We start from the raw sequence: 21,973 nt of genomic DNA, 5'->3' as shown, positions 1-21,973 counted from the left end.
ACTTGCACGCTGGAGGTCACCGTCTGTTGAGTTAGGGTTTGGGGTATGTTAGGGTTAGAGGTATACAGTATGGTGTTTGGTTTTAGGGTATACAGTATAGTGTTAGGGTTCAAGGTATACAGTATGGTCACGGTGTTAGGTTTTAGGGTATACAGTACGGTATTAGGGTTTGGGGTATACAGTACAGTGTTAGGGTTTGGGGTATACAGTACGGTGTTAGGGTTTCGGTGTATACATGTACTAGGGATGGGTATTGATAAGATTTAATCGATATCGATGCCATTATCAATTCTGCTTATCGATCCGATTCCTTATTGATTCCCTTATCAATACCTCGTGAATTTTGTACTAAAAGTAGGCTTTACAGGTTTTCTATGTATTTCATTGAGTCTTAAAGTAAATAAATATGAAATTGGTCACTGTATCCTTGATCTCTGGACAAAAATAAACAAAACAGTGTTTCGCTTTGAAGTTATAATTCCGACTGGACTCTATCGTTCTAACTTACTCGGCAGAGAGCCGCGCAATGTTTGGAGCTGTGTGAACAGAACGGAGGACCATTCCCGTTTCTTTCTCGCAACAAGACAGGAGTCCCAGTTAGTAACTTTTAATCCGCACAAAGTGACTCACAATTGACATATTCAGGGATGAAAGTGGTGAAAAACTAAAAAAAAGCTGAAACCCAAAATTACCCCCAACACCACCTGCATGAAAATGTTTCAATTCTAGAAGCTCTGAAATACAGTCTGGGACTATTCCAGACAATAAACTGCAGTGAGTGCAGCATCCTTTAGGTGAGGAAAAAAAAAAACAACTTTCCTTATTCAATCTATTCTAGTAGTATTCTGCTCTTACAAGGATGCAGCAGTTTTCTAGTTTGGCAGATAGTTCTGGAGAAATCACTGAAGAAATTAACACATTGAACAATATGGTTTGACCGAAACAAACTGTCATTAAACTTAAATAAGACAGGGATGAAGTGGAGGTGTAAGAGCCACTAGGTGTTCACAGGAAACACTTATTTATTTCTGTATGTATGTATTTATTTATTTATGTATGTTCATTGTTATTAGTTGGTTTTATATTTTCTGTTGTGTTTCTATTCAGGTTCTTTTTGTCTCTTTCTCTAAAATTGTATATAATAAGTATATATTGTATATAATAATCATTAGATTATTAATATATAAACAAAAATAAATTTAAAAACTATTACAATTTGAAAACAAATGCACCCGAACGTGATGACAGCTGCAACTGCTTAATGCTAACTTTAACATTTGAAAATGCCATAGACATGCTAACGCGTCCCGTTTTTAAGTTATAAAATACATCTATCAGCTGTTTCAGAACACCATAACAGGTCGGTTTAACATAAAAAAGGTAAATAATACTCATAGACGTATGCTCTTTAGGGTTTTAGCGGGGGGGAAAATTAAGCGAAAGAAAGAAAGAATAAACGAAGCAATAGATCGAAGCACTGCTTCAATCTGCCAACCACTGCTTTGATTGGTTCAAGGTTCAAAGAAAAGCCGCACTGCAGGGTCTGTAATCAATGTAGAGAAATGATCATTTTCCTGACAAACACCCCCAAAATAACGGCCACTCTGAAGGACCCGATAACAGAATCATTAACAAAAGCTTATTGATGTCGGTGGATGGAATCATTTCTTAACGATACCCGAAAGGAATCGGGTCTCGATACCCATCCCTATACAGTACAGTGTTAGGGTTTGGGGTATACAGTACGGTGTTAGGGTTCGAGGTATACAGTACGGTGTTAGGGTTCGGGGTATACAGTACGGTGTTAGGGTTTGGGGTATACATTACAGTGTTAGGGTTTGGGGTATACAGTACAGTGTTACGGTTAGGGGTATACAGAATGGTGTTAGGGTTCGGGGTATACCGTACGGTGTTAGGGTTTGGGGTATACAGTACGGTGTTAGGGTTTGGGGTATACAATATCATGTTAGGGTTTGGGGTATACAGTACGGTGTTAGGGTTCACGGTATACAGTAAGTTGTTAGGGTTTGGGGTATACAATATCGTGTTAGGGTTTGGGGTATACAGTATGGTGTTAGGGTTTGGGGTATACAGTAACGTGTTAGGGTTTGGGGTATAAAATATCATGTTAGGGATCGGGGTATACAGTATGGTGTTAGGGTTCGGGGTATACAGTATGATGTTAGGGTTTGGGGTATACAATATCGTGTTAGGGTTCGGGGTATACAGTATGGTGTTAGGGTTCGGGGTATACAGTATGATGTTAGGGTTTGGGGTATACAATATCGTGTTAGGGTTCGGGGTATACAGTATGGTGTTAGGGTTCGGTGTATACAGTACGGTGTTAGGGTTTGGGGTATACAGCACAGTGTTAGGGTTTGGGGTATACCGTACAGTGTTGGGGTTTGGGGTATGCAGTACGGTGTTAGGGTTTGGGGTATGCAGTATGGTGTTAGGGTTTGGGGTATACGGTACAATGTTATGGTTTGGGGTATAAAATATCGTGTTAGGGTTTGGGGTATACAGTACGGTGTTACGGTTTTGGGTATACAGTACGATGTTAGGGTTTGGGGTATACAATATCGTGTTAGGGTTCGGGTATACAGTATCGCGTTAGGGTTCGGGGTATACAGTACAGTGTTAGGGTTTGGGGTATACAATATCGTGTTAGGGTTTGGGGTGTACAGTACGGTGTTAGGGTTCGGGGTATACAGTATCATGTTAGGGTTCGGGGTATACAGTACGGTGTTAGGGTTCGGGGTATACAGTATGATGTTAGGGTTTGGGGTATACAATATCGTGTTAGGGTTCGGAGTATACAGTACGGTGTTAGGGTTCGGGGTATACAGTACGTTGTTAGGGTTTGGGGTATACAATATCGTGTTAGGGTTTGGGGTATACAGTACGGTGTTAGGGTTCGGGGTATACAGTACGTTGTTAGGGTTTGGGGTATACAATATTGTGTTAGGGTTCGGGGTATACAGTACGGTGTTAGGGTTTGGTGTATACAATATCATGTTAGGGTTCGGGGTATACAGTACGATGTTAGGGTTTGGGGTATACAATATCGTGTTAGGGTTTGGGGTATACAGTACGGTGTTAGGGTTCGGTGTATACAGTATGATGTTAGGGTTTGGGCTATACAGTATCGTGTTAGGGTTCGGAGTATACAGTATGGTGTTAGGGTTCGGTGTATACAGTACGGTGTTAGGGTTTGGGGTATACAGTGCGGTGTTAGGGTTCGGGGTATACAGTACGATGTTAGGGTTTGGGGTATACAGTATGATGTTAGGGTTTGGGCTATACAGTATCGTGTTAGGGTTCAGAGTATACAGTATGGTGTTAGGGTTCGGTGTATACAGTACGGTGTTAGGGTTTGGGGTATACAGTACGGTGTTAGGGTTCGAGGTATCTCTCCCTACTTTGGCAGGGAGAGATTTAAATTTAATTGAATTAATTTAATTTATTCAATTTATAATATGCCAAATCACAACAAAGGTTGCCTCAAGGCACATCACACAAAACAGTTCAAAATCAAAATTAAAATGTGTAGGTTGGGGGTTGCATGAGGATTTCAGTCACAGTTTTAATAATAATAATAATAATAATAATAAAGTTATGCAATTATTAAATTCATTGAGACAGATGTATAAACCCAAGACAGAGCTTCAATCCATCCCAACCATTAAATTTCATATTTGCACAAGGTCAGTGATATTTAATTAAATTATTTTCTTAACAGTACATTGCAGCGCCAGAAAAATGTTTTATTCTGAAAGTCCCAGAGCGGAAGTTGTTTCGTTTGTCGTGACCTGTCAGTCGCAGTGAAGAGGAGATGATGTTGCCTGTTGTGACTCGGAGAGGACGCCTGTTGTTTCTGCAGCGTTACGTTCTGCAGCGACGCAACGTCGCATCAGAAAACACAGAACGAGTGAGTGTCCTTAAAAGAAAACCCCTAAATCTTATAACATATCGACAAAGGTGAGCCGTACTTTCCAAATCCAACTGCAACACGGAAGGATTTCTCCTCTGGCGTAATGACGTAGATCGTGTGTTGCCAGTTTGTGCTGGTTTCCGTCGAAACAGTCGTCCGTGACGATCGTGAATTGATTGATTGATTGATTGATTTTATTTAGTAAGTTCAATGCACGTACGTAATTGCAAATACATTAAAAAATACACTGATGACACAAGAAAGCGAAAACACATTTCCATTGTGGTCCATTTAAAAATCAAATGAAATAGAAGAAATAATAGTAATAATACAAATAACAAAAGTGTGTATATGATAACGAGAACCTGAGCAATATATAAATACATTAGGACAGTAAAATTATTTTTTTACATAATTTATGAAATAAATGAAACTGAAGATTAAAATAAAAATTTAGTTAAGTAACATCACCTTAGAGATTATTATTAATATTATCACACCTGTCAACCCTTTGTGACCAAAGAATATCTGCAAGAGTGAAGGGGAAAGTTTACAAGACAGCAGTGAGACCAGCTACTGCTTAGAGACGGTGACACTAACTAAAAGACAGGAGGCAGAAAGATGAGATTCTTTTTGGGAGTTACGAGAATGGACAGGATTAGGAATGAACATATCAGAGGGACAGCTCAGGTGGAACGGTTTGGAGACAGAGAGGAGATTGAGATGGTTTGGACATGTGCAGAGGAGGGACCCAGGGTATATAGGGAGAAGGATGCTGAGGATGGAGCCACCAGGCAGGAGGAGATGGATGTGCTGAGGGAGGACATGGAGGTGGTTGGTGAGATAGAGGAAGATACAGAGGACAGGGTGAGATGGAAACAGTTGATCTGCTGTGGTGACCCCTAACAGGAGCAGCTGAAAGAAGACGAAGACGATACCTGTCAACCCTTCGGAGGTGTTAGTTTTACTCTGGGACCCATCAGCTCTTATTGGGCCTTTGAGACTCTTACAAAAAGGGAAAGTGTGAGCGGCCATCAACAATAGTTTGTTTTTGTTTTTTTCCAATATTTATATAATTTGAACAGTATGTGTTGTCTGTCATTGATTATATGTGCATGTGTTGCGTTGTTTACACAAACTACACAATGTTTGAAGCATCACATGTGTGATATCATATATTGATTATATTCAATCAATGTGACTGAATCAACAGCTGCCAAATTTTGACCAACACTGAAGGAGGTCTGGAAATAACTGAGCATTAGTTGAACTGAGTCAGTGTCTGGAACATGTGACAAAATCCGAAAGAACATTTTCAGCATTGAGCAGTAAAAGGCTGCAAAACGTAACTGAATATATCTGGATTTTTTTTTTTTTCCCTTTTCACCCTGGAAACCACAGTCATTCAATCCAATCACTGTGTTGCTATCACTTGCAAAACCAGGACATTCAGTCTGAAAGAAAAGTCTAATTGTATATTATAACTGCCAGCACATGAGTCTCAAAATAAAAAACATATTCTGGTTTCATTCATAAAACCTTAGGGTATAATTGGAATACGATCATTGAAAGGACTCAGTAGTTACAATGAATACATTTCACAAAAATATTACTTATTATTGTGAAATTTTTGTAGTCCATGAGCCCAGTCATCAGTTTGACCTCATCAGTACCACTTAAGGGGACTAAACGACGCTTACAATCCAGCCTCAGTACACCATGACCTACACAAAAATGGATGATCACCATCCCAGGGTGGTAGTTCTAGCCAGGTAGGGGTCAATGAAGGGTTACAGAGGTTAAAATTTAAAAATGCTCCACTAATGTTGAAAGCTGTACCACATTATCTGTCTGAACATAAAGATACCAAAAAGGTATAGTTTGGACTATCTGTGACTGAATGTTATGGAGTTATAGGGTAAAAACAGCAAAAATGGTGCCAAAGGTTAGTTTCAGTTTGTGCAGGGGTCAAAAGTACAGGGGTCAAAGCACGAAGGAGGAATCCCATGCCATTTGTGAAAAATCGAAGCCACCTCTAACACCTCGTACACCTGTCGCCACAACCATTCGCTCATCCCAGCGGCCTAAAGACACAGAGTGCCCTGTGAGTGCCCATTCGAACCCTCTTTCGGCAGGCGTCGGTCAAATTACAGGTGCCACATCCAATACCGCTTGTGGAGCACTTAGGAAATGTGGTGCCATTCGTGCAGTCAGCACGAAAATAGAAAGCAGGCGACCACCTTCGAGCTGGCTATGAAATTTGTTTAAGTGCACCACGAGTGTGGCGTTGCCAGACTGTCAGCTCCCCAGCTCAACACGTGGCATGCGTGTTGCGCCCCCCCCCCCCCCCGCCCTGCAACACATGTGGCGTGCGTGTGTTTCGTGCCCTCCCCCAACATGTGGCGTGTGGGGGGGGCACACTTGAAATGCTGATATGTATGTACATATGGGGAGCAGCCAGCCACGTCTAAGTGCACACAGCACGGCAAGGTGCCTCTCAGCTGATCGCCGGCCAGAGACTCACTGAAGCTGGAAATGACGGCTCAGTGCACACAACATGTCACATTGAAAACACAGAGACCACAGCCAGGACAGGTATATAAATAAGTACTACAATAGCTACATACATAATTACATGCCAAATAACTAAAATGAATACATACATAACACAGAAACAGAGAGTGACACGTTGGTGTGTGCACTGAATGGACAGGGGGCGTGGCTGCCAACAGCAGCAGCTGTTGAGATCTCTAGTCCTGGATGTCACAGCTGGAGAACACTTATCATATTTTGAATGACCTTACAACTGTCCACCGTGATGCGTGCGACGTGTGCAGGCCAGACAAGCGTGTCCTGTGAGTGGCACACCGCAGGACAGACACTGCGTCATGTGGAACATAGCTTACATGGGTGACGTGACATTCAGATCACCTGCTGCATGTTCACATGATCTGATGATCCATTTCACCTGGGACAGCCTGTCAAATGTGTGTGCTGTGCACTTGCTGCAGCCTGTCACAAAAGCAAAATATGTTTTTATGTATTTCCACGTGAGGACAGCAAGCACACACATACGTGTCACGGTGGACAGTTGTAAGGTCATGTCCTTCAAACACCGTACATGTTCTCCAGCTGTGACCTCCAGGACTAGAGATCCCAACACCTGCTGCTGTTGGCAGCCGTGCCCCCATGTTCGTTCAGAACACACACCAAAGTGTCACTCTCTGTTTCTGTGTTATGTGATCATTCATTTTAGTTATTTTGGCATGTAATTGTGTATGTAGGTATTGTAGTAATTATTTATATGCCCGGCTGGACACAATAAGACATGATAAGAGCGCACTGCTTCATTTATGTAATTTCATGACTGTACGTCTATGACCATGGGTCATATACAGAGGCACAGAGGGATCATACTTATATTGTCCGCTCAGTAAGAGGTGTTTTATATGGTGTGTGGTTTTCATTTTTTTCTCCACAGCAGCGGTGCGATGTGGTGCAACATGTTTCAGCTGCTCGCACTGTGTTTGTGCACTTGCACGAGTGTGCACAAAACTGTGGCAGCTGGATCGTTCATGCCTGCCCGACTGTGTGTCCCTCCCGACGTTGGCTCGATGTTTTGTGGTTCTCTCATTCTGGCTGTTTCGCTTTGATTCGCCCTGGTTCGTACTTATTCGTGCTGTGTGTGAAGGGGCCCTAAAGTTGCTCCAATTTTGGTTAAAAAAAAAGCACATATTGTTGGTTGGACTAATAGGAATAATGAATTGAATAGTTTTGACTGTGTTGAATGTTTGGGCTCCAAAGTAAAGGTCAAACAAGGTAGACATCCATTGAATTCTATGACATGTAACATATGTTACCCCGTTACATGATAACTAAACATGACACATGGTGCAAACTATTCCATTTTAAACCCTATTAGCTCAACCAATAATTTGCATTAATTGAAGCAACTTTCTCCCCCTCTAGCTGCCACCTTATCGTGGTGGGGGAGTTTGCGTACCCGGATGATCCTAGGAGCTATGTTGTCGGGGGCTTTGTGCTCCCTGTAGGGTCTCCCAAGGCAAACAGGTCCTAGGTGACGGGTCAGACTAAGGGCAGTTCAGAACCTCCATGACCAGTAAAAGATCAAGGACCGAGACGTCGCCCGGTATGGCGGAGCCGGGGTCCCACCCTGGAGCCAGGTCTGGAGTTGGGGCTCGCGCGAGCACCTGGTGGTCAGGCCTTAGCCCATGGGGCCCGGCTGGGCTCAGCCTGAAAGAGTGATGTGGGCCCACCCTCCTGTGGGTTCACCACCTGCAGAGGGGGCCATGGGGGTCGGGTGCAGAGAGGATTGGGTGACGGTCGAGGGCGGGTGGCCCGGCGGCCCGGTCCATGCTCACAGCCCCTGGCTGTTGGGACGTGGAATGTCACCTCGCTAGGGAGGAAGGAGCCTGAGCTTGTGCGGGAGGTTGAGAGATACCGACTAGAGATAGTCGGGCTCACCTCCACGCACAGCTTGGGCTCTGGTACCCAACTCCTGGAGAGGGGCTGGACGCTTCATTTTTCTGGCGTTGCCCACGGGGAGAGGCGGAGAGCTGGGGTCGCATTGCTTATTGATCCCCAGCTCAGTCGCCAAGTATTGGAGTGCACTCCGGTGTACGAGAAGGTCGCGTCCCTACGCCTTCGGGTCGGGGACAGGTCTCTCACCGTTGTCTCGGCCTACGGGCCGAGCGGCAGTGCAGAGTACCCGACCTTCCTGGAGTCCCTGGGAGTGGTACTAGATAGCGTTCCGACTGAGGACTCCATTGTTCTCCTGGGGGATTTCAACGCCCACATGGGCGGCGACAGTGAGACCTGGAGGGGGGTGATCGGGAAGCACGGCCTCCCCAATCTGAACCCGAGTGGTGTTCAGTTGTTGGATTTCTGTGCTAGTCACAGTTTGTCCATCACGAACACCATGTTCGAGCACAAGGGTGTCCATAAGTGCACGTGGCACCATCATGGTGTTGCTTCCTCCGCACTTCTGTCTCAATTTGCCGAAAAAGTGCTGATGTCCACGTCTTTTCACAATTCTTGTGCTAGTCCAGACGACATCCCGGATAAAACACAGCATCCAGTTTGGAAATCCACTTTTAACGAGGAGTTTTTGTCATGGAAAGAGGAACGGACGCTTCACGCGTCACGACGTCAAGCGAGACAAAGAACACCTCCGTTTCGGAGTGCCAGAAGGACAAGCTGGGACATGCCTTTCAGTGCTTACCAGTCGAGTGAGTATCAGAGAAATTGTGGAGAGCTGGACATGAAAAGCAACGCCGTGATGAAGCGTCACAGAACATGTTCTGGCATGTCCAGGCTTGTCCACAATTTCTTGGATAATCACTCGACTGAAAAACCACCAACAGCTGTCTGAACGCCATCTCAAAGCCGTCCTGTGAGACCAAAACAGAGGTGGTTTTGTGTCAGTCCAGCAGCGAATCCATCGTGACACGCGAAGCCTCCGCTCGGCTTTCCATGACAAAATCTCTTGTTAAAAGTGAAATCTGCAGGAATATAGTTGATATCCAGCTCTTGTGATAACCAGAGAAAGTGCACACGATGGTCACGGATCCACAGAGTGATCCGTTTAGAAATGAAATGGTCGCTCAGCCTGTCGATGGCAGCTGGAGCGCTGCGCGCCCCACAGCTGCTGTGGGCCATCCTTAAAGGGACAGTAACATCCCTTAATGTCTTTGAAGCCCATAAAATTTTCACCAAAAACCACCTGAATTTCTCGAATGGTGTCCACATGGATGTGCCTCACAGTTTCTAAAAAAAATTTGATCAAGCAAAGCGGCAGTCTCTCAGCCATTTCCCTGACAATGAAAATCCACCGAGAGGGCTGGACCACTCCTCACTCAAAGCCTGCTCACAGGCGAATGACGCAACCGACAGGCGTGAAAAAAATCATGCATTCGCATGAAGGTTCAAGGTTGGCTCACACAAGCACACGTGATTCAAATCGATGTTTTTTTTTTTTTTTTAAATAAAGTCGGATACTTTTCTAATAGACCTTGTATGTACACTCAACAAAAATATAAACGCAACACTTTTGGTTTTGCTCCCATTTTGTATGAGATGAACTCAAAGATCTAAAACTTTTTCCACATACACAATATCACCATTTCCCTCAAATATTGTTCACAAACCAGTCTAAATCTGTGATAGTGAGCACTTCTCCTTTGCTGAGATAATCCATCCCACCTCACAGGTGTGCCATATCAAGATGCTGATTAGACACCATGATTAGTGCACAGGTGTGCCTTAGACTGCCCACAATAAAAGGCCACTCTGAAAGGTGCAGTTTTATCACACAGCACAATGCCACAGATGTTGCAAGATTTGAGGGAGCGTGCAATTGGCATGCAGACAGCAGGAATGTCCACCAGAGCTGTTGCTCGTGTATTGAATGTTCATTTCTCTACCATAAGCCGTCTCCAAAGGCGTTTCAGAGAATTTGGCAGTACATCCAACCAGCCTCACAACCGCACACCATGTGTAACCACACCAGCCCAGGACCACCACATCCAGCATGTTCACCTCCAAGATCGTCTGAGACCAGCCACTCGGACAGCTGCTGAAACAATCGGTTTGCATAACCAAAGGATTTCTGCACAAACTGTCAGAAACCGTCTCAGGGAGCTCATCTGCATGCTCGTCGTCCTCATCGGGGTCTCGACCTGACTCCAGTTCATCGTCATAACCGACTTGAGTGGGCAAATGCTCACATTCGCTGGCGTTTGGCACGTTGGAGAGGTGTTCTCTTCACAGATGAATCCAGGTTCACACTGTTCAGGGCAGATGGCAGACAGCGTGTGTGGCGTCGTGTGGGTGAGCGGTTTTCTGATGTCAGTGTTGTGGATCGAGTGGCCCATGGTGGCGGTGGAGTTATGGTATGGGCAGGCGTCTGTTATGGACGAAGAACACAGGTGCATTTTATTGATGGCATTTTGAATGCACAGAGATACCGTGATGAGATCCTGAGGCCCATTGTTGTGCCATACATCCAAGAACATCACCTCATGTTGCAGCAGGATAATGCACGGCCCCATGTTGCAAGGATCTGTACACAATTCTTGGAAGCTGAAAATGTTCCAGTTCTTGCATGGCCGGCATACTCACCGGACATGTCACCATTGAGCATCTTGGGATGCTCTGGACCGGCGTATACGACAGCGTGTACCAGTTCCTGCCAATATCCAGCAACTTCGCACAGCCATTGAAGAGGAGTGGACCAACATTCCACAGGACACAATTGACAACCTGATCAACTCTATGCGAAGGAGATGTGTTTGCACTGCATGAGGCAAATGGTGGTCACACCAGATACTGACTGGTATCCCCCCAATAAAACAAAACTGCACCTTTCAGAGTGGCCTTTTATTGTGGGCAGTCTAAGGCACACCTGTGCACTAATCATGGTGTCTAATCAGCATCTTGATATGGCACACCTGTGAGGTGGGATGGATTATCTCAGCAAAGGAGAAGTGCTCACTATCACAGATTTAGACTGGTTTGTGAACAATATTTGAGGGAAATGGTGATATTGTGTATGTGGAAAAAGTTTTAGATCTTTGAGTTCATCTCATACAAAATGGGAGCAAAACCAAAAGTGTTGCGTTTATATTTTTGTTGAGTATATGTATGTATGTATGTATGTATATTATTATTATTATTATTATTATAAGTAGACTCAATATCAGGAAATATAATTGATATACAATGTCACCACGTTATTTTATTTAAAATTAATTCTGACAATTTTTGTATTTCTGACAATTTTTATATTTCTTAACCTTTTTTGTTTGTTTGACAATTTTCTATTTCTGAACACTTTTTATATTTTTGTCAGTTCTGCTATTTCTGACAATTTTTATGTTTCTTGACCATTTTTGTTTTTAATATTTCTGACAATTTTCTATTTCTTGACAATTTTTATGTTTCTGGAGAATTTTTATATTTTTAATTCATGCATGATGTGTGCTTTTTTGCGCTATTTTACACTTTTTTAATCACACAAATGAATAAATTATGAATTAATCATTATATCTGGGATTCCTTTCCAGCCTTCTCTGTCTTCACAGTGAGTATTTCTCGGTGATCAACTTCCATAATTGTTCTCACTTCGTGGCTGTCATAAATATGACAAATATCTATGTTTTCTTTAAACACAAATTATATGGCTGACTTAAAAATTTTAGAACCAATATTTCTTTTCCAAATATACTGGATTGGTGTTTAATTTAGTTAATGTTCTGGTAATAACTGTGTGTGTGTGTGTGTGTGTGTGTGTGTGTGTGTGTGTGTGTGTGTGTGTGTGTGTGTGTGTGTGTGTGTGTGTGTGTGTGTGTGTGTGTGTGCGCGCGCGTGTGCGTGCAGAATGCCGCTCTGCAGAGGGCACTCTCCATATTCAGGTCCATTTGTGGTGTGGACGGCGTGTCACTGGCCGGAGCTGTTAGAGACCAACACGGCGCTGATGAATCTCTGCACCGGTCTGACTCTGTCTCTCACTTTGTCTTACGTTAATAATTATTTTACAGTTTCAGAGTCTAAATCTCCAAAGTGATGCTGGTAGATTAAACACTGAGGTCATGACCCCTGTGCCTGGAGGTCACCTGTCTTGTGTGTTTTGCAGCCGTTCCTGCAGCTCCGCCCACTGCTGATTTAGCAAACCAGGTGTGTTCAACCAATCAGCAGGTGACCTTCAGGAGCAGCTTTGGTGACCTCTGGAATAAATGAATTAAAATTGTTTGCAAAAGTAAAATAAATGACTTTGCAGCCTGAAATCCAAGAGGTTAAAAAAAGGAAAGACTTGTCTGAAAATCAGTTAAATGAGCAAGTGAGTTGTGATGGAAACACTTCTTTTAAAACATGTTGGAGATCAGAGCCAGAAGGTTATGAACCTTTTTTATTATTATTATCTATTTTTTAATGATGACTGATTGGAAGCCGTCGGTGCGCTCCAGCTTTGGCCACACTGCAACCAGAAAAAACACAGCAGTTTTAAATGTTGAGATTAACATCAGTGTTGAATGTTTGTTCTCATGCCAGGAACTCCTTTTACCACGATTTTAGTTTTGTTTTGATGTTAGTTTCATCTTTCACCTAGAGATTTGACTTGAGAGAAAAAACACCTTCAGATCCATAAGTATTTTTATCCTGATAGTTGACCCTTAAGCCAGATCTGTGATCTTTGATCCTGATCCTTGCCTGTGTTTGCAGACCTTTAATTCTGATCACTGATCTGAGATCCTAATGGTTGAACTTTGAGCTCACATCTTGAATCCTAACCACTCATCATTAACTCAAATCCTGACTGCTGAACTTTGATATATGTGATCCTGGCCAGTGATCATTGATCCTGAACTTTAATCATATTTACTGGTCAGTGCTTTACATATTGGATCTGAATTACTATTCTTTGATCCTGTACTTAGAACCCTATTGCTGAACTTTGGCCTAATTTTTGGATCCTGACAAATTCATAATTTCTGAACTTTTACCAGCATCTTTGATCCTGTACTTTGATTCTGATTGCTGATTCTGATCACCATCTTGGACCCTGATCCTAAATTCTAATTCTGATTGCTGAACATTGCTCTACATGTTGAATCTTACACTTCTTTGATCCTGTACATAGATTCTGATTGCTGAACATTGATTTACATCTTGCATCCTGACCACTCATCTCTGATCCCTACTTTAGATCTCGACTTCTGAGCTTTGATCTGCATCTTGGATCCTGGCCACTCAACTTTGATCCTGAACTGAGATTCCGAGTGTTGATCTTTGATCTATGCACTGACCACTGATCTTTGATCCATAACTTTGATCCTGATCACTGAAGTTGGATCTTGATTGTTGAGAACATTTCTGGCCTGATTCCTTTGATGCTGTAGTCGGGATTACTGTAATCAAGACCAAGATCAAAAGCTGGATCAAAGGAATCAGGGTCAAAGATAAAAAATCAAATAAATGGCAGATGGCATTGAAAACATAACCTTGATGGAGGCGATAAGTAAAATGTGATGAAACAGTGTGTGAGGAATAAATTACTTTGGAGCAGCTTTAGTGTGCACATCCACTGAATCGGTTTGCTGCTTTGTGCTGGAATTTGCAAATAAACAGTGCAGATAACAAAGGGATTAAATTGACATGTGGATGAATGAGTGAACTGAAAGCTGCAATGTTGTGACTGAATGCAGTTCTTGGCTGCTGTCCAGATGTTGTCCTCCTGATGTGGTGGTGTTTCCACGTTGTGTGGAGGAAGTCAGTGCCCTGGCAAAGGTCTGCCACCAACACTGCCTTCCCATCATCCCCTTTGGCACTGGAACTGGACTGGAGGGAGGGGTCAGCGCCTTAATGGTGAGAGAGAACTGGAAGGATGTGGGATTTTTTTTAAATGTTTTTACAGCCAATAAATAAGAGAAATTCCAGAAATGGTTCCACATGATGTTGAAATTCATGTGTTACCATGGATACCAAATTGCACAATCTAAAATCCTTTATAAATTTCCATGATAGTCCCTAGATTAAATTAAATTTGATTAGATAGAATGTTATTGATCCCTTGGGAAGACTCCCTCAGGGAAATTGAGGTTCCAGTAGCATTGTATAGCAGCACACAGGGTAAGAAGCACACAGAGTATCAAAAGTGAAAGTAAAAAAATAATACTAAAAAGACAGATTGTTTGGATAAAAAACCAACAATATTTTGCTCTATATATTTAGTTACAGTAGCTCTTGTGTTACATGACTGGCAACAATTCTCTAAAACTGAGTTTATCTAATTTCAGTACAACTTCAGAATCAACTTAATGAAACATTCTCATGATTGACACATTCACAGTGAACATCTATTCAGTTGTTGTTATTTTTTTTCCTTAAATTTTTGAGTTTGAGCATAAATAAAACTGTTTTTACAGACTTCCTGCAGGTCATTAAAAAGTTCTAAAAGACATTGAATTTGTTAATCAGTAAATAAGACTTTCCAGGTGGTGCATTCATATGCTGCAGTATAGACAGGACAAAACAGGTTTACATTGTACGCATGGTGGGATGTTGAACAAACTAGACAGATAACATTCCCAAACTAATTCATTAACAGGAAAAAGGTATATTAACTATTAAAAGGAGGATAGATGTTTTTTCTTTTATTATCCCAGTTTTCTTCCATAGTGTTCTGTTTAATGGGTTGTGTTTAAATCCTATGGGGTGGTGATAGTGGTCTTTAGCTTCTGTATAACCTCCTCTGCAAACAAAATAAATGAAACAGGCCAAATTACAATAATGTTTTAGTATAAAATTACAAATATGCCACTGTACTTGTGCTGATATACAGCTGTTTTTCCTCATCTTGGCCTCAGAGTGGCGTCTGTTTCAGTCTGAGAAACATGGACCAGATCTTGGATCTCCACCAGGAGGACTTTGATGTGACGGTGGAACCTGGTGTGACTCGGAAGACCCTCAACTCTTACCTGAGAGACACCGGCTTGTGGTTTCCTGTTGGTCAGTTGAATTTCAGAAAATATCAGCCATGTCTGTGGGTCTTGTGTTTTCCTTCAGCTCATGTCTTCATCCATTTATTTGTTTGAATTGTTAGTAGAATTATACAGAAATGTGTTCATGTAGCATCAACTCGAAACCCTTCATCGTTTTGATTTTTGAGGTCAATATAGATCCAGCCTACGTGTTTTGAGAATCCATTCTCCAAAGTCTATAAGTGATTCATTCATTCATTTTCTGCCACCTGTCCGAGTCCGGGTTGGGGTGCACTAGACCAGGCAGCTTATTCTACACTTCACTATCCTTGTCCCAGTCCTCTATTTCATCCTGCGAGATCCCAAGATGTTTCCAAGCCATCTGGCAAATATAATCCCTCCAGCATTTTCCTTGTCTTCCCCGTGGCCTCCTCCCAGTTGGACATGCCTGGAAGACTTTTCTAGGGAGACAACCTGGTGGCATCCTCACCAGATGCCTGAACCCCCTCACCTGACTCCTTTCCATGCAATGAAGCAACAGCTCTACTCAGAGTCCCTCCTGGATATTAAAGCTTCTCCCCCTGTCCAGGAGTGTAAACCCAGATATCCAATCAGAGGAATCTCATTTCCGCCGCTTGTATCGACAACCTTGTTCTTTCGGTCATTACCCAAAGTTCATGACCACAGGTAAGGATAAGAGTGTGAGGATAGGATGAATAATAAGTGATTCAGTGAATTTAAAAACACTTTGCATCCTTCTCTGAGTCCCATTAGGTTCTGGTCTTTCTGGTACAGTAACCAAGAAAAGTGTGTGGAGACTTAAGATCTTTATGATGTCATAAAAGATCAAAGGCAAAAGTCTTACAGTGAAAAGAAGAGATAAGAAGAGCCAGGTGCCAGGATGCTTCAAAGCCTCCACCATCATCCCCATCCCCAAAAAACAAAGAACTTCAGGTCTTAATGACTACAGACCCGTCACCCTGACCTTTGTGGTGATGAAGACCTTCAAATGCCTTGTCCTCACACACCCCCAAGTCATCTTAGACCCTCACCTGGATCCCCTGCAGTTCGCCTACAGAGCCAACAGGTCGGTAGATGCAGTCAACACCGCCCTCCACCTCATCCCCCAGCATCTGGACTCCCCAGGAACCTACGCCAGGATTCTGTTTGTGGAGCGGTTTTAACATATAGTCAAGCCACCATCACAATTTTAATCAAATCTTCTTGACCTGAGGAACATTTCGCTAACAAATTTTGCCAAAATCTGGAAATTTGGTCCACTAATAGGTAAGGATGGTCACATAACTTCACTCATGATACTTTTCTTCATGAATTTTCGGTTAAATGGCCACACTGACTCATGTCAGTGTGACAAGATGACTGTAGGCTTAAAGGAAATGCTGATGCTCTGTGGGTTTGTCTCAGATCCTGGAGCAGATGCCTCTCTGTGCGGTATGGCTGCCACCAGTGCATCCGGTACCAATGCAGTGCGCTATGGGACCATGAGGGAAAACGTTATCAACCTGGAGGTGGTCCTAGCTGATGGGACTGTCATACACACAGCTGGGAAAGGTCGTCGACCCAGGTGATCCAGCATGACATATAGTTAAAGCCCTAAGTTTACATACCCCAGTCACACAAACTGAAAATGTTATTAGACATGTCGGGAGGCATGGAGCATTTCCCCAGAGAGGTACATGTGTGCCTATTTACTTCAGTAAATGCAAAGAAATTTTAATAACAGCTAATTAGAAAGGCAGCAGTTTACTGTATTTTCGTGATGAATATGTCACACCAGAGTGTTCATCGCCTCTGTCCAAAAAAGTGTCATCAAGAGGAAAAAAGCGTATATTATACTCGTAAGTTGCAACAGTCTATAGTTCGCATTTGTTTTTAAACAGTGGTGCTACCGCATCATGCAACAAGAAGCTAAATTAATCAACTCATTATTTACACCACATTAGCAAGCAGAAGCTAATGGGTTTATTCATGCTATTGTACGAGGCACAAAGAACTCTAGAGTTAGCTGCAGCTTGTCACCAATGAACACACAAAACATCAAGAATGAGCTAAACATGTGCTTGTTTCCGTCACTAAATGTAAATAAACTTTTAAAAATGACTAATCATTAAAAAAAAATTATAGTTGGCCTTAGCTTAAGGCAGCATAGTGGCAAAGTGATCAGTGCACTTGCTTCCAATACAGAAGGTTCCCAGTTCAAGACCATCTGTGCTTATTCTACCTGTAACAGAGGAGGAGAAACCACCACTAGCTGAGCTCCATAACATCATCAGGAAGAAACTCATGACCCTGCACAGAGCGGAATGGCAGGAGACAGAGGAGAGCAAGATAGATGCAGGAAGCAAACTACATTCATAGCTGATCTATTCGGATTCACCAAACAGCTGTTGGGGCAGAGGCGCAGTGGGCGGCTAGTTTGCCCCAAGGAAGAGGTAGACCAGTTCCTGGAAAGCAACCTGAGTGACCCTGAAAGAGAGCATGAGCTAGGGCCTCAAAGTGCCTTGTTGGACATGTCATCTCCCACTGTTGATTTCATCACCTCCGAGCCCACCTGGAAGGAAATACAAGAGGTAGTGACTGCAGCCAGAGCAAGATCAGCTCCAGGACCTGTTGTGGACCAGTGGAGGCAGGCAGAGGGAGGGTGTCTGGATATCCAAGGAGGAGAATACCACTAAGCTAGAGCAGTTCAGCACAATCTCGCTCCTTAGTGTTGAGGGGAAGATTTTCTTCAGCAACCTTTCCAGAAGGTTGACAGACTTCCTCCTCAAGAATAGCCACATTGACACTTTGGTCCAGAAAGGTGGGATCCCAGGGGTGTCAGGATGCCTTGAACACACCGGGGTTGTCACCCAGCTGATTAAGAAGGCATGGGAGGGTAGGGGAGACCTTGTGGTGCTTTGGCTTGACCTGGCCAATGCCTACGGCTCCATACCCCACAAGCTCGTGGAGACTACCCCGGATCGACACCATGTACCCAGGAAGATCAAGGAAGTCATTCTGAACTACTAAGGGAATTTCATGTGCAGAGTCACTTCTGAGAGTGTAACATCAGACTGGCACCGGCTTGAAAAGGGCATCATAACTGGGTGCACCATCTCAGTTAGCCTTTTTACCCTTGCCATGAACATGGTTGTCAAGGCAGCTGAGAAAGAGTGCAGACATCCTCTGTCCAAGTCTGGCATTCAGCAGCCCTCCATCAGAGCCTTCATGGACGATCTCACTGTCACCACAACATATGTGCCCGGTGGGAAATAGTTACTCCAGGGCCTGGAAAAGCTCATCTCCTGGGCAAGAATGAGCTTTAAACCAGCTAAATCCAGGGCCATGCTGCTAGAGAAGGGTAAGGTGGCAGACAAGTTTCGCTTTTTCGTGGACGGCACAGCAATCCCATCGATCACCGAGAAACCAGTGAAGAGCCTGGGCAAGGTTTTCAACTGTAGTCTCATCGCATCATGGTACGAATGGGCAGGAAGTGGAGGGCTCAGGAGGGTCTGGAGGTAGCAAAGTCTCAGCTGAGGCACAGGGCTCTGGTGGGAATGGTGACTAGGGGACGTGCAGAACGAGGAACATTTCCTCAGCCACTCTATGAAAATGTCCACAGCTAGGACAAACACCAGCTAGTCCTGAAGGAGGTGTGCTCATGGGTTGAGGAGGAACGGGCTAGTAGGATGGTGGGCATGCAGCAGCAAGGGTCATGTACAAGGTGGGAGGGTGTGCTGGAGTGGAAGGTTTCCTGGCCTGAGATCTGGCAGGCAGAACCCCAGCGCATCAGCTTCATGGTTCACTGTGCTCCAGGAAATGTTCTCTGGAACACATTCTGAGCAGCTGCTTGATAGCCCTGGGAGAGGGCCGATACCGGTGGTGGCAGGAGCAGGTGCTGAAGTCTATTGCAGAGACTCTCTAAAGCAGTGGATAAAAACAACAGCACCAAGCAACAACAGGGCAAAAGGAGCATCACCTTCATCAGAGCTGGAGAGCAGCCACAGTCAAACCCCAAACCTGCAACCGGCCTTCTCACCTCAGCAGTGGGCTCGGATCTACGAGCGGACTTGGACAAGCAGTTCAAGTTCCCAGACCATGTCGCAACAACTGCTTTGAGGCCAGACATCGTGCTCTCGTCAGTTTTCTCAAGGCAGGTGCTATTGATTGAGCTGACAGTTCCCTGGGAGGATCGCATAGAGGAGACAAATGAGCGAAAGCGGTCAAAGTACCAGGAGCTGGTCAAGCAATGCCAAAGAGGAGGTTGGAAAGCACGCTGTGAGCCCATTGAAGTGGGGTGTAGGGGTTTTGCTGGGCGCTCACTGTGCAAGGTGTACTCACTGCTTGGCATCACGGGGGCTGCAAAAAGGAAAGCCATCAAGTCCACCATGGAGGCAGCAGAGAGAACCTCCAGATGGCTTTGGATCAGGAGGAGCAATCTGTGGGCAAATGCTACTGGGACACAAGTCAGGACCTGATAAACCCTGGCTGGGTTGCTGGAGGGAGGGCATATGATGTTGAAAGACCCGAAAGGTCCAATGAGCTCCAGAACATCACTGAAGATGTGTCCCAGAGCATCTTAGGATGTATCTTTTAGTTAGGTAGCATTGCATCAGTAAAGGCATCTGGCTTCAAATTTGTGCCAAATCAACATGCAAATACATTTCAGATCTACTGTGTCGACACTGTGCAAAACGGAGAGGGCAATAGGACTTACTTACTTATTATAATTAGCATTGCCTTAACCTAGGCATCCTCATTCTTGTGGGTCGTGCTGCCCCAGAAAATGTAAACAATGTAAACAACAAACAAGTAATATGAAGGTTATTCTCTTTTTTTATTCAAGAATGTAGAGCCTACACAGAAAGAATGTATGATGTTCCCTTTATTTGTGCAAGAGCATTGTCTTTCAGTTTGTGAGCATGATTTATGAATTTCACTCATTCTCTAAGACAGACTGCATTCCTCTCATGCAGAGCTTCTTCTTACACTATATCAAGCTACTAATGCATAAAAATGTACATTTATAATGAATGCATTTTAAATCATTTGGATCCACTGTGGGCAACATGTTGGATTAGTGGTTAGTACTGTTGCCTCACAGCAAGAAGGTCATGGGATCAAGTTCCACCTGTGACCTTTCTGTGTGGAGATTGCATGTTCTCCATGTGTTTGTGTGGTGTCGCTCTGGGTGCTCCGGCTTCCTCCCACATCCAAAGACATGCAGCTTCAGTGGATTGGAAACTTTAAATTGTCTCTAGGTGTGTGTACAGGTTTGAATGTGTTTGTCTATATGTGGCCCTACAACAACAGCATCCCATCCAGGGTGTACCCCACCTCACGCCCTGTGACTGCTGGGATAGGCTCTAGCCTCCCTGCCCCCCAGTGACCCTTAATTGGAGTAAGCGGGTGTAGCAAATGGATGGATGTTATACAGTGTTTCTCTGTGATTCTGCAGACTCTTACTTATGTCTTCTTTACTCATCTTATTTATTACTGATCTTCAGGAAGACCTCTGCAGGCTACAACCTAACAAATCTATTTGTGGGGTCAGAAGGCACTTTGGGAATCATTACTAAGTCAACACTACGTCTGTATGGCATCCCTGAGGCCATGGTGTCAGCCCTCTGCTCGTTTCCCTCCGTCCAAGCCGCTGTGGACAGCACCGTGCAGATCCTGCAGGCCGGAGTCCCCATCGGTCGCATTGGTGAGAAGTGCAAAGAGGCCATTAATGACTTCTTATTGTTTTTTTTGTTTGTTTGTTTGTTTTTTTTATGGTGATGCATATTTCACTTTTATTCCTTTGATATGAAATACAGGTGGATGTAGCGATCAGCATGGCTGTCTGTTCATCCGTTTTCGCTGCTTAGCGTGATATCTCAAGAACCACTTGACCAATTTCATTCATATTTAGCGTAAGGGTATAACTGGGTAATCCCTCTGACACCAGTTGATTACAGAGACCTTGGAGTCAATTTCAAGGTCAGAGCAACATATTCAAGATATTGTCATTGCCACCCTTTTTAGCGTGATATCTGAAGAATCAGTTGACCAATTTCATTCATATTTAGCATAAAGGTATACTTTGGTGATCCCCCGACACTTTGTATTACTGATTTGTGGAGACCGGGGGAGATGTCATCTCCTGATGACTGTGTTTTGCACAGTAAATTTTGCAGAGTAAAATATACTCTGCCAGGAAAACACTTGGTCCCAGTCCAAATAGAGTTAAATATACTCTCTCACAGAGTGCATAAAATAAATAAATCAGAACCAATTCTTATAATGGATGTCTGAGTCATGTTGTGGTTATTTATTAATATTCTACTCCTCCAAAGGAGGAGAATCATTTTTTCACAGTTTGAGCTGATGATTTGTTAGATGACTGGGTTACCAAGTTATATATCTATTAACACCTTAGTTGCTTTAACACCAGGAAAATGGTACTACATTGGTGTCATATCAGACATGAAAATGTGTCATGAAATGATAGACAGTTTTTAAAATATATAAAATATATAAAATATGTATTATGTAGTTC

At 43.5% G+C, this 21,973-nt stretch overlaps 1 protein-coding gene across 1 annotated transcript in view; it reads left to right on the top strand.

The window, feature by feature from the left end:
• Nucleotides 1-3,814: 3,814 nt before the first annotated feature.
• The window catches only part of ldhd (lactate dehydrogenase D), a 37,190-nt gene continuing 19,031 nt past the window's right edge, over nt 3,815-21,973 (top strand). The window contains exons 1-6 of the mRNA XM_034177172.1: nt 3,815-3,931; nt 12,332-12,444; nt 14,176-14,317; nt 15,319-15,460; nt 16,858-17,017; nt 20,940-21,139. Of these exons, the coding sequence (XP_034033063.1) occupies nt 3,836-3,931; nt 12,332-12,444; nt 14,176-14,317; nt 15,319-15,460; nt 16,858-17,017; nt 20,940-21,139 (853 nt within the window). The 5' untranslated portion in view covers nt 3,815-3,835. The remainder of the gene's footprint in view (nt 3,932-12,331; nt 12,445-14,175; nt 14,318-15,318; nt 15,461-16,857; nt 17,018-20,939; nt 21,140-21,973) is intronic.

Source organism: Thalassophryne amazonica, chromosome 8, assembly GCF_902500255.1.
Source record: "Thalassophryne amazonica chromosome 8, fThaAma1.1, whole genome shotgun sequence".
Lineage (NCBI taxonomy): Eukaryota > Metazoa > Chordata > Actinopteri > Batrachoidiformes > Batrachoididae > Thalassophryne > Thalassophryne amazonica.
This window is presented reverse-complemented; position numbering and strand designations above follow the sequence as displayed.